The sequence below is a fragment of the Phacochoerus africanus genome, chromosome 5, assembly GCF_016906955.1.
Source record: "Phacochoerus africanus isolate WHEZ1 chromosome 5, ROS_Pafr_v1, whole genome shotgun sequence".
In the NCBI taxonomy this organism is placed as follows: Eukaryota; Metazoa; Chordata; class Mammalia; order Artiodactyla; family Suidae; genus Phacochoerus; species Phacochoerus africanus.
The window spans coordinates 74734538-74748615 of record NC_062548.1 but is presented as its reverse complement, the minus strand read 5'-3'; the positions used below and the strand labels follow the sequence as shown (position 1 = coordinate 74748615).

The following is a 14078-nucleotide window of genomic DNA, read 5'->3' as shown; positions in this document are numbered from 1 at the left end:
TAACCAGTCAATCAACCAAGAGACAAAATTCATTAGCCCTGGAGCTTGTCTCATAGAATAAGTTATTGTCTCCATCACATTAAAGCAATAACAACTAATTATCTCTAGATTTTTACATGTGCAGAACACTGCAAATTATAGGAAGCAAGTTTATTTTTTTGCATACAAACTCAAAGACTATCATCAATCTTTTTATTTTAATGTTTCTCAGATGGGAGAGGGCGGAAAGGGAAAGCTTGTTTTAAAATTGTAATTCAGAAAGATGAGGCTGAGGATAGAAGTTAAGGGATCTAAAATTAATGATACTGAAACACACAAAATGCCCTTCAGTCACCTTCCTACAAGAAATCTACATCTTCAGGCATTACATATCCTCAAACAAAGGAGGCATCTGCTATTTTGATCTAACCTAGGGAAATAAGGTTTAAAATTTTAATGGGCTCAAACTTTCTACATGTGTCTCCCTTCAAACTTTTTATTCTTAAGACAGTTCTCTTCATAAGACTTAAAGAGATAATAATTAAGATAAGACATAATTTTAAAAGTCTCTTTTGGGGGAGTTCCCATCGTGGCTCAGTGGTTAACGAATCTAAGAACCATGAGGTTGCAGGTTCGATCCCTGGCCTTGCTCAGTGGGTTAAGGATCTGGCGCTGCCGTGAGTTGTGGTGTAAGTCGCAGATGCGGCTTGGATCTGGCATTGCTGTGGCTCTGGCGTAGGCCAGTGGCTACAGCTCCGATTCGAACCCTAGCCTGGGAACCTCCACATGCCATGGGAGCGGCCCCAGAAAAGGCAAAATTTAAAAAAAAATTTTTAAAAAGCATCTTTTGGATAAAATATAGAATATATACTTTAATAGGAAAGAAGTAAATTCAAAACTTGCCACAAGAATCCCACAGTATGAGATGGTACTACTTGCCATAATGATTTAACATTTCTAACATTAAAGTTAATCTCATAGAAAGCCAACTTCTCCTTAAATCTCTTTGTCATTTTAATACTATCTCAGTACTAAGATCCTGGTAACTAAGTTTCCAAAAGAAATATATTCATATTCTTTAGAGTCTTCTGACATTCAGGACTGCTTAATTAACACATTTCATCATGGCAACTCTGATTTTACCCACAACCACACTGACATTTTTACAAGCTACTACAGTGCTCTAGATCTTGAATATACAAGTTTCTTTCTAAACTAGTATTATCCAAAAGTAAATAGCATAAAGCTATGGGACAATCTTGTCTTAACGAATTATATACAAGGTTTCTTTGAGAAAAAAAAATTACTGACTGTATTCCAAAGGTCATTGAATTTACAAGAGCCTCTGATGGCAATCACTCAAAACCTGCTTTTTGCTTTCATATACTCTAAGACCCCTGATGACCATGTTATCCTATATAACTATAATGAAAACTATAATAAGCATATTTAATATTGATTAGTACTTACAAATATGTATGTATGTACTAGGCTCTGTAAAGCATTTCATATGCATTACCTCATTTAATTCTTATAACGGCTCTCCATAGACAAAAAAATATCCATACAGTCTTTCCTCCCATAATAAATTCTAGTACCTTGGAACTAAATAGAAACCCAGAAATCATCTAGTCTAATGTTCTAACAAATGAGAAGCCTAAGATCCAAAGAGGCTTAATGAATTCCCAAGACCATAATATAGCAAGTTAATGGCAAAACTGAGGTTATAATACAAATTTCCTTCCAGCTTAGGACTCTTTCTGATGATAATAATGTCACTCACAATGAGGATGGCCACTAACAGTTACTGGACATTTGTTATGTGTTAATTACTCAATTATCTCAACAAGTCTGTGAGATAGTATAAACTGCATTACATCAATGACCCATGCCACAGCTGTGGCAATGCCAGGTCCTTATCCCATTGAGCCACCAGGGAGCTCCCTCTATCCCTTACTGAATATTGTCCTGTGACTAAGATCTAAACACAACATGGCCTCAAGGGTGATATTCAAAATAAGAGCAGGGAAGAAAAGAATTATATTCAGATGGAAATGTAAGAGTTTTTCTAAGGAATCTTAGGGGGAAAAGCTGTGTGAATAGCATTTTGCACTATTTAAGGAAGACTAAACACAATTCTGAATGACAAATTAATTACTGTATAGCATCCCGGCAAGGAGGCCTGATTTAATGTAAGAGCTAGTAGTCACTTTAAGAGTTTGCTTGGTTGGCCGATGTAGTTTGGGCTTAGTATGGGCTTATTTATTAAGGACCAAAACTTGCTTTGCAAAATGTAAACTTCAGAGGCTGCAAGAGCAAAATGATAGTGAGGCCTGTCACATATGCTTCCCTTACGCTTCTCACCAAGGTCCTGAGGACTCACTTGTCTTCTGTCTCCCTCACATCAGGAAGAGATCAGTAAAGGAACGCCTGAAGTTCTAAGACAGACTCTGTGGGGAGTGACTAAGGGTAGATAGTTAACCATATGGAAGTAGAGGGGCAAGGATAGCTGGGCTTTAGTAATGGAGAAGGTCAAAATAAGTGAGTACAGATACCCCAAATGGTAGGCATTTGGGCCTGGTACGTAAGGTTCTGAGAGATCACTTCATAAAGATTCTTCAGTTCAGAAGCCCCAGCAGCAAAATCATAAGCAAGCCTCTTAAGGTGTGCCTGATTAAGACTTGCTAAAACATCTCATATTTGAGTCAGAGGACAGCCTGCTATACCACAAGGGAACCTGCAGCCATTTATTTTAGTGCATATGTACAAAGAGATGGAAATATTCAAACTTTTCAGTAACTGGTGGATCCTGACTTTGGGCTAAAACTAATTCTCCAGGGATGCGGAAAGCGATCTCATCTTTAGTTAGAGTGGGATGCATGGAGTTAGGTGACAAAGGGTGTTCTGGGATTATTTCATATCACAGTAGGTTTACTGAGATCAGGAATTAGCTCTGAAGTTGTTTCATTAAATCCTGAGTTAAGGCAGATTCTCCACATTGGTTTTCTGACCTGTGAAGAAAGTGAAGGCTATTATGGTAAGAAGGGTGAAATGGAAGGCTTTGGAGCCCTTGTTCCTTTCCAAAATAGTAAGCCAAGCTCAGATTAATTCAACCATTAAAGAACTGAGAATTGGGAAAGATGCATTCTATTGCCTTTCTCTACTGGGATACCCAGTGTGTTCTGTGCAGAAAGGCTGATGGGCCCTGGGAAGAGATGGATTTCACTAAATTTATTTATTTATTATTTTATTTTATTCGCTTTTTAGGGCCATACTTGGAGCATATGGAAGTTCCCAGGCTAGGGGTTGAATCGGAGCTGCAGCTGCCAGTCTACGCCACAGCCATAGCAATGCAGGATCCAAGCTGTGTCTACAACCTACACCACAGTTCATGGCAATGCTGATCCTTAACCCACTGAGTGAGCCCAGGGATTGAACCTGCATCCTCATGGATACTAGTTGGGTTTGTAATCTGCTAAACCACACAGAAACTAGTGGACTACACTAAATTTAAAAAGATGCGATTGTTGCTGCTTTTCCTTGCAACAAAATGTCCTCTGGATTTGTCTGTCTTATATTTTTAGGATTGCAATCTTTTGAATAATTTAGGAACCTGAGCAGATAACTAAAAACAGAAAATATTTAACATACAATACAAACTATATAACCATGGCAGTGGGAAAGAAATAAGACAAAAGCAAATGAAAGCACGTGGATAAAAAAATAACTGAAATAAATAAAATTCCTATGTCTGTATATAAATGATTTTATGTATATTATCTCGTTTGACTTTATAACAACACTGAGAGACAAAAACAGCAGGGATGAGAATTTTGAGCTTACTGGTGGACTCAGGACAGTTAGATGAATTGATTCATCCATTCTAATGGCTTAAATTATGATGCGTAAATATGCTGAAGCTCCCAAATCATCTCTACCATGAATTTCTGCAACAGCCTTATAACTGATCTCTGAGGCTCCTGATAAATTGCAGAGTTCTGTTTAAAGCCACAAATCTGATCAAGTCACGCTCCTATTTAAAAATCAATGGTTTCCCATTTTTGTCTCTAGCCTCTAGCATGGCACTTTGCACAGGGTAGGGGCACATATATATGCCACATATATATGCTGAATGAATCAACAGATTACTGAATGAGTGCTGTTAACAAGTAATTGAGCTGGAATATGAACCTAGACCTCCTTATTTTTAAGAGATACAAAATAAAAAATATTTGGAATTATTAGGAAATTCCAAACCCAGTCAGACTGAATATCTTAGTACATGAATGAGATACAGTAGTTTGATCAAGAAGATAAGGATTAGGTCATAAAGATCTACTAGTATTTAAAATCTGGTCTCTCTGCCAGGATCTAGTATTTTAATATTTAAAACCAAATATAAGATACATGAACATATGGGGATAGGTGAAATATGTACAAAGCACAAATACTCAAGAGGTCAATGTCAGTTTTTAAGGGGGAAGGAATAATTTCTTCATATCTCCCAAATTCCTAATCATCTTCACCTTAAAGGTGCTAGCTTGTCAGTAAGAATCACCTAACAACAACGCTCTTACTAGATAGTGGCATCCAAAGCAGTAGTTATCACCTCTAGTAAACATTGGCGCTGATTTCTTGCAAAAGCATAAAATGAGAATCAGGAAATCATCAGTTCTGGATGACACCCTTCAGAACAACCACAGGAGTTCGACAGACAACTACCAAGAAGCAAAACTTAATTTCTTACACCAAATAACCTGGCATCTCCAAAACTGAGTCACAAACTACAGACAAAGGTTTGAGTAGCCTGCAGAAGACCTTCTGAGAGTTGCTGGATATTTAATAACTGCTGCTGCCAATGATAACCACAGGAGAAGCTGCTTCTTATGGCATATTTAATGTTTTGCCACTCATGAAATAAACCCTTTCATACATTATCTCATTTAATTCTGGCCCCATCCCTATAATATTAGGTACTATTATTATTACTGTTTGAAAAATGGTGCCGTGGGAGGTTAAATACACATGGTCCCACTGAAAAGAAGTAGTGAGTTGAATCCATTTGGTTGAGCTGACTCTTAAAATCTGTGTTCTTAATGACTATATTAAATGAGCTGAATATCTCAGGCTTGTGATAATGCATTTAATTCCCCTATGTATTTGGGATCTAAGAAAGTAGAGCCCAGGCCTCAAAGTCAGACACTCAAGATCCATTCACATTCTATCTTGTCCAAAGTTTTATTTCTTTCAGGTCCTATACAGTTCTTTCAAGGACTCACAGACAATAGCAAAAATACCTCACGCACACACCACTGGGAGAAAGATGTAAGTGTTAATTATCTTGTCATTTGGGGCTGCTTTTATACGCCTCTGTATAGTTATGTGAATCTTATGTATCATTTCTTTAAGATTTTTTATAGACCACTGAGCATCTAAAGAAAAAAATGAGGGGGATGGTATAGCAAAAGACACAGAATAGAATTCTTTCTTTTAAATTAAAATAAATGTCCATGGAAAGTTTTTGACAGACAAATTAATGCCAATCAGAAATGAAACATTAACTTCTAAATCAATGAACCCTGGTGGCTCTACAATACAGGGAGAAAAATTTTCAGTGGTAATGTGATTATCAGAGGCACTGTCATACCTTACAAATGTTAGGCTCAAGCTGATCCTAAGTTTGAAAGCCTATTACAAATATCAAATGACTTTTCAGATAAGACACTGGCTCTCTGGAACCCCTTTTGCATAGTTAATAATCTAAAATGCTTCCACCTTTTCATTAAATGATCTCTTTACCTCTTAGTCTGAACTGAAAGCTGCCTCTCTGCTAAGGATACCAATTTGCCTAAGGGTCTCAAAAGTAGAAGCTGCTCATTCTTCTACACAAAATGTCCTTCAGAATCAGGCTATACAATGGGTATTTTCCTTATTCATCAGTGCTTCTCTCAGACCATTACTCCTCCACATCAATATTTTAGCTTATCATACTCCATCGCTCTTTACTTTTTAGCTCTACAAAGAAGTCACGAGTTATTCTCAATCATTCACCAGACTCTGCTGTTCAACCAATAATGGTTGGTTGCCAACCTCAAAGCATTTTTCTCCCTTTTATTTATATCAGAATGAGGTTCTACCATTCCCCAAAACTTAGAAAGGGATGACTTCATATTCAACATCAAGAATCGATCTTGATTGGTTTAGCCAACCATTATGTGTCATTCTCCAGGGAAATAACTGGTTAAGGCACGGTCATGGAAGATTATTTTGGCTAACTAGATGCAAGGAATCTAGTGGATGGCATCTAGAAACTATTCTGTGGCTGCTGGATGTTATGTCTGGATGTAATCCCTGAAAATGTACTTATTTTTGAATGATGAGATTATGTTATTTTCCTTTTGTACTTTTCTTTTTTCTCTAGAGATTTCCACAAACAGCAAGTATTAATTGCATAAAACCTTGAAAAGATATTAATTCCACTACTGGTCATGATGGACTAATAGGAAGAAGACTTATCTTCCCATTGCCCCCCCCCCCCAAAAGCTTGGAAAACTGGCAAAGCATCTGAAAGAATGGCTTTAGATGTTAGACAATAATCAGTGCAGGACTGTAATCTCTGAAAGAAAGAAAACAATTCAGGTGAACATGCTTAGCAGCAGTTTCCAGGCTGTGATGTATAACAAGGCAAAGGGAGGGAACCCAAACAAAGCATGGCAGCCTGAGTTGAAAGACAGAGACTGCAATCCAGAATGCCAAAGCAACTTGAACTTGCAGGGCCAATTACCAGATGGAGGGAGTTGCAGAAGAGAACTCTTAGGAAAACTATAAAAGGGTCCCATTTAATATTTGGCTGGGTACTAATCTCTGTGTGTATGAGACAAAACTACCCAAGGCTGAGGAAAAAAAATCACCAGAATAATTTGGGGAGTGATTATGGAGCTGGATATCCTCTGGGTTTCCACCAGTCAGAGTTGAAAGAATCCTTCAAACGGTGTTCCTTTAGATTTGGGATTAAATACGACCTAGACAAAATACTGCTCTGGACCCAATATAAATGTAAAAGCAAGCCTTGAAAGGATCCGACCAAGTAACATAAATCCAGGTCAGGACAAAACCTAGCACTATTTAAAGGAACACAACAAAATACAGCACCAACAACATAAAATTTAAAATATCACATATCAGAGCTTCTTCATGTGCTCTCGCCACATGAACTGGTTTTAGGCTTCCACACAGGATGAAGACTTCAGGAGCTAACTAAGGAGATGGAGGCTGCATTCACTGCCTTTTCTGATCCGGCCACAGAAGTCACAAAGGTGACTTCTCCCACACGCTCTTACTTATGATCAAGTCACAAGCTTGACCAGATAAGGGCAAGGTAAGGGAAGTTAGATATCAATGCTTTTTTTTTAATTAAAAAATTTTGAATATGTACACAACACTGTGGATTTCCTTCTAATAGATATTGATTCTTAATAAGGTAGTATTGAGATTCTAGAAAAAGATGTGGGAAAAGAGTGTGGTAAACATCTCTGAATAATGTAATCCGCACTGTGGAGCTGAACTGACATCTAGTATCATTTCCTTTCAACTTGAAAAATTACCTTTAAATGTGTTTGTGGTGCAGACCTTCTGATGCGAAATTTTCTCAACTTCCGTTTATTTGAAAATGTCTTATTTTACCTTTCTTTTCAAAGGATATTTTTCACAGAGCTTCAGTTTGATAAGCACTTTTTTTCCCTTTTCATATTTTCAGATCTTCTTCTCCTGCCTTGTTTCTTCTACTTGCAGTTTCTGATAAGAAGTTTAGTAATTCTTATCATTGCTTTTTATTATGTAATGGGTATTTTCTTCTGCCTTTAAGATTTTTTTCTTTTACTATTTTTATTTTTAGCAATCTGACCACAATTTGCCTTGGTGTGGCTATGTGCTTATTTTGCTAAAGATTTGTTGATCTTTTTGAATCAGTGGGCTAATATTTTTTATTAAACTTTGAAAAATTTTGTTATCAAATGCAAGTCTGTGTGCCTTATGCACACTAGGGCCAAACAATACTGAAATGTCAGAGTTTGGAGCAAAGAAAGGTTTATTGCAGGGTCATGGTAGGAGACAGGTGGCTCATGCCTTAAAAAGCCTGAACTCCCTGAAGGCCTTCAGCAAGAAACTTTTAAAGGCATGGTGAGGGAGGGGCCCGGTCAGTTGTTGCAAACTTCTTGGTGTTGGATCTTTTACTCTTGTAGCTGTCCATGTATATCAGGTCACAGTTAGGTCACACTGTTTCTATTATTCTGTGTTCAGGCCAGGTCATGTTTAAGCATCCTATACATTTCAAGCTATAGGCAACATTCATTTACAAAAGGTGCAGAACCAGCATGACTAAGCATGGGCAACAGAGCACAAAGGTTAACGTAAAAGAAACGGATCTAATATGGAGTCAGATTTGTTCTTCCCTATGACAATTTCAGCTACAGTCATGCGTTATATCCACCTTTCCTTTAAGATACTGAATATATTAATATTCAGTTTTCTAAAGGCCCTCTCCACTATTTTCAACATTTGTGTAATCAGTGGGTCTATTTCTATTGCTTATTTTTTCTTCTGCTATGGGTCCTATTTTCCTACTTCTTCGTATGTCAGATTTTAGCCTTTTGATGTGAAATTGTGGATGGTATGTGGTTGAAAATCTGAAAACTTTTTTTTTGTCTTTTGTCTTTTGTTGTTGTTGTTGCCATTTCTTGGGCCGCTCCCGCGGCATATGGAGGTTCCCAGACTAGGGGTTGAATCGGAGCTGTAGCCACCGGCCTACGACAGAGCCACAGCAACGCGGGATCCGAGCCACGTCTGCAACCTACACCACAGCTCACGGCAACACCGGATCATTAACCCACTGAGCAAGGGCAGGGACCGAACCCGCAACCTCATGGTTCCTAGTCGGATTCGTTAACCACTGCGCCACGACGGGAACTCCCTGAAAACTTTTTAATGTTCCTCTTCCTTCAAAGATTGTTGAGTGTTTTGGAAGACAACTTTTTTTTATCAGAAGATTACCTTTATCTTGTCAAGTCTTGTTATTACCCCTTATACAACAGAGCTTGAATAACATTTTTTTTTTTTTTTTAAAACAGCTACACCTGCAGCATATGGAAGTTCCTAGGCCAGGGGTTTAATTAGAGCTGCAGCTGAGGCATATACCACAGCCACGGCAACAAGGGATCCAAGCTGCATCTGCAACCTACAATGCAGCTTGCAGCAACACCAGATCCTAACCCACTGAATGAGACCAGGGATCAAAACTGCTTGCTCACAGAGATAACACTGGGTTTTTAACTCACTGAGCCATAACAGGAACTCCTTGAGTAGCACTCTTAATGCCTAACCTTCTGGGGTATTACTGAATACACAAGATGTTTAGTGGTTTCTCTACCCTGGTTGGTCAGAATTCCAGTGCTTCCTAGCATTCTGTAATCCCTGGCATTCCTACTCAGTTCATAGATCCTCAGAAGGCTATCCTCTGCTAAGTCTCACAGAGTCATACCACACATGACAACCTACTTTTTGAACAAAGATGCAAGGGCTCTCCAATGCAGATTTTTTTCTTTTCTTCTTTTTTTTTTCCCCCAGTCTTTTTAGGGCCATACCCATGGCACATGGAGGTTCCCAGGCTAGGAGTCAAGTTGAAGCTGAAGCTGCTGGCCTAGCCATAACAATGCCTACATGTCTTTGACCTATACCACAGCTCATGGCAACACGGGATCCTTAATCCACTGAGCAAGGCCAGGGATTGAACCCAAGTCCTCATGGATGCTAGTCAGATTTGTTTCTGCTGAGCCATGTTGGAAACTCCTAAAGCAGATTTCTAAAGCTACTTCTTTTTTTTTTTCTTTTTTGTCTTTTTGCCTTTTCTAGGGCTGCACCCACGGCATATGGAGGTTCCCAGGCTAGGGGTTCAATCAGAGCTGTAGCCACCAGCGTACGCCAGAGCCACAGCAACGCAGGATTCAAGCCGTGTCTGCAACCTACACCACAGGTCACCACAACGCCGGATCCTCAACCCACTGAGCGAGGTCAGGGATCAACCCCGCAACCTCATGGTTCCTAGTCGGATTCGTTAACCACTGAGCCATGACAGGAACTCCTAAAACTACTTCTATAAACAATTCCCTGCTCTCTGATACCTTGGCCCCACAAACCTCAGCTGCTTCAACAGTACTATATGCTAATCTCTGGGGTTTTTTCCCTGCACAAAACTTTGCATTTTATTTGAGCTCTACTTTCCTGCACCATGTGTGGATAGTGCCCCCAGACAGAAAACAAGAGTAAATGTCAAGTCTACCTGATGTATTTCCTCTGAAGGATCACACCTTGTGCTGCTCGCTGTCTAATGAACAGAAAAAGTTGCTTCACACAGTTTATCCAGTTTTATAGCTGTTTATAGCAGAAGGGTGACTTTGATACCTGTTACTCCGTGAGAGCTAGAATTGGACATCTTAATTATTTAATTAATTAAAAACAGTATAGCCAAGAAAACCTTCACTTCCAGCAATCAGAAGTTAACCAAGGGAAACCAATAAGCAGTAAAAAATGAAAAGGTAGGGCAGAAGAGTTAGCAGACTCACGAAATTCCCCACTATTCTAATTTTCTTAGAATACAAAAAAAGTTTCCAGGAGACATATGTTCATTTTCATTTCTCACTGACAGCACAATAAACACAACACTCTTCATTCCTTCCTTCTTCCCTGCTAAGCAAAGGCTGATTTTGTGTTCAACTGCAAGTAGATGAGGAGTTCCCTTTGTGACCCAGTGGTTAACGCACCCAACCAGGATCCACGAGGATGTGGGTTCGATCTCTGGCCTCACTCAGTGACCCAGGGATCCAGCATTGCCGTGAGCTGTGGTGTAGGTCGCAGATGTGACTCAGATCCTGTATTGGTATGGCTGTGGCAGAGGCAGGCAGCTGTAGCTCCAAACTATCCCGAGCCTGGAAACTTGAACTTCCATATGCCTCAGGTGCGGACCTCAAAAGCAAAAAAAAAAGCAGATGATTGATCAACTATGTCAATAATGATGCTCCTCTTTCACTTTGCCAGATACAACCTCCCTTAGAGCTGGAAGTGACCGTTCAACTATATTCTGACCAATGGAACATACAGGGAAGTTTGTTATGGGTCTCCTGAAAAGATTTTAATTTTTTTTAATAAAAAGAATAGATGATGTTGGCATCTTTTCCCTGCACTGAATGTGAACCCCTTGTGACTATAATATACACAGAGAGGAAAAGTCTACACTCTTAAGTATGACAGAGGAGAGGGAACAAAAGAGCTTAAGTCCTTGATGACATTACTGAGAAAATAAATTAATATAGCAATTCACTGCCTCTGAGAAAAATAAAACCTGTTTTAATCACTCTTTGGTTTTCTGTTTCTACCTCTCAGAGAAAGCATTTCTGACTGATAAATGCACACCCCATTTGTTCTTTAGATCTAAGAAGCATCTGCTGATAAGATGAAAAAATAGTTTTAAAATATAACATAAAAAGGAGATGGTGGAGAACTGCCTTCTTTTGAAGACTTTGGACTAATTAGGTTTTCTCTGGTGTATATTAAATGCATGTCTGCCTTATAACCCCCTCTAGATTACAAACTGCCGTGTGCCCAGGGATCCTCTCTGTTCTGCATATGGACCTATGGCACTTTTGGGTTACTTGAATTAACTTGTTGATAGACTCTATTTCTAGATGTCCTACAAATTATTGCTATCATCTAGGTATTCTCTGACTCCATTAGGACCAAAATCCCAGAGACCAAACATGTTTTTTTCCCTGCAGAATTGAGTATGTAGATAAAACAAACAAGTGAAGAGATGGTTTACTGTCTTACGTTCACATTCTCTGACATCCAAGTTGAACTGCTGTAATGCTCCCAAGGTGAGTTGCCTTACTTCAGCTTCCAGCAAAAGTTGCATCAAAGACGTGGCTAAATGCTTGCAAGCTGACATACATGCTGTCTGGGCTACCTTCCCCTGAAATGCAAGAATATAAATCATAATGGTGATGAATTAAAATGAAATTCCAACAAAAATTAAAATCATTTAATTTTCAGTTAAGAGTTTCAAGGTTTTCTGCATCATGATAAGCCTTGCATTCAAATATTTTGGAATTAACAGCACTTGATGGCAGTCATCTTAACTATTCGCTCCATACCATCACACATGTCTCTATAATGCTCAGTAAAAATTCATAAAGGCCAGCTATTTATTCATGAAGCACTTTTTCCCTAAAACAACAATAAACAACATTTGAAATTTTAATAAACTGAGAAGTAATTTTTCCAGAGAATACATTTCAGAAAGTTCCTGCTAAAACTACCATAATATCTTTTAAAAAATGTAAATAACAATTCCTAACTTATCTAGAAACCAGTCCTTACTACTACCAGTATGATTTAACATATATAAAATGAAAAAAAGATTTTTAAAAAGATTTTCTGAAAAAACAATTAAAAGGATAAAAAATAAACATTGAGGTTTATGAACACAAACTCCAAGCTAATTTTTAAAATACTGATATTAAAATTAATATTTTACTATCTTCTTTAAAATATTTAAATACTTAATATCTATCTCGGTCCTAGGTCTAAGGTATACACTTATAATGGAAGATATATCCATTTTTCCCAAATATATATCCATTCTATTTGTTATTTATTATCAATTCTGACAAACAGGATGTTTTAAAAAGTCTGAGTTCTCAAATTAGTTAGTGGATCCTTCTGTCTGGAAATTACGAGATATTTCAGTCATACAGAAAGGTAGTTAGATTTACATGATGAACACTAAATCCACTAAGTATTACAAATATAGTTTAAGACCCTTGTATGACCTCCTTAAGTCATTCTTACCTCTCCCCAGAGGTGACCATTTCTTGTGTTAAGTATACCATGTGCATTATAAAAATACTATATGACAAGTATATAATGAGAAAATATTGTATTATTTTATGTACTTGAAACTTTCTATAATATTATATAGTATATCCTGCTACAAATTGCTTTTTTGGTTCAATGCTATGAATATAAATTTTTTAAATGAAATACATGTGGTTGTAGTTTATTCCTTTAATTACTCCACAGCATTCCATTTAGTATATCACAATGTATTTGTTGGAGTTTTAGGTTGTTCCTTTTTTTCCTTCCTTCTCCTTCTCCCCCCCCCCCTTCTTCTTTTTGTTAGTATAAACAGAATAGCTTATAGAGTACTGCAGGTCTCCATTAAAATGCCAGATTCTGACTATAGTATTTTTTTTTACATATTTTTCATATATTTTACTGGGCCAAGTCCTTCCACAAAAGTAGTATACCTTAAATGGAAAAAAAATAACAAATAATGATATAATGAATTTTAAAATGTGCATGTCTTTTTATAATACTTTGGATAATTCTTTAAGATTATTTCTCAAATCTACTAATATGAAGGGTATCATATTGCATTCATAATGCATATATGTATATATGAAGAGGAACAGAGATAGAAGCCAGATTTCCAAATATCTAATTATAAACTGCTTTGCCTATGGTATATTCTGATTTACAAAGTCCCTAGATACTTCTAAGAGCACCACTTAACTGCATATTCACCAGCACCAAGTACTATTATAAATTTTTCTCCTAATTAAACCAGAGATATTTTTTGATTTTTATGTCTTTGATTACTTTGTGAGATTGAGTATCTTTTACATTTTTATTTGACTAACATATCACTTTATAGAATAAAAATAATGGAATAATAAACAATGATGTATTATATTACACATTCTAAATATATTCCTTGTCTATATGGTTCTGTTTGTATGTTCAGATGACCCCCATTCTGTGGTTGATTTAAGACAACAAATGGAAATACTTAAGTTAGGGAATACTGTAGAGACCAAGTGGGAACAAACCAATGGAAGCATAAAGAATCCTAAGGAGAAAAGTCACATAAAGGAAATCTACATTAAATGGCATGCTTTCAACTAAACCCCCTGTAAACCTGTAAGAGGTACCACTAAGGAGCCACTGAGTTCAACATAACTGTCAGACTGTGCCCCATGTGACCAATCAGA

At 37.5% G+C, this 14078-nt stretch overlaps 1 protein-coding gene across 2 annotated transcripts in view; it reads right to left on the bottom strand.

Annotated features, from left to right (window-relative positions):
• The window catches only part of EXOC6B (exocyst complex component 6B), a 597903-nt gene that overhangs the window by 168869 nt on the left and 414956 nt on the right, over positions 1-14078 (bottom strand). For both annotated transcript variants that reach the window (XM_047781788.1, XM_047781789.1), the window contains exon 19: positions 11857-11998. In XM_047781788.1, coding sequence (XP_047637744.1) covers positions 11857-11998 — 142 coding nt within the window. The remainder of the gene's footprint in view (positions 1-11856; positions 11999-14078) is intronic.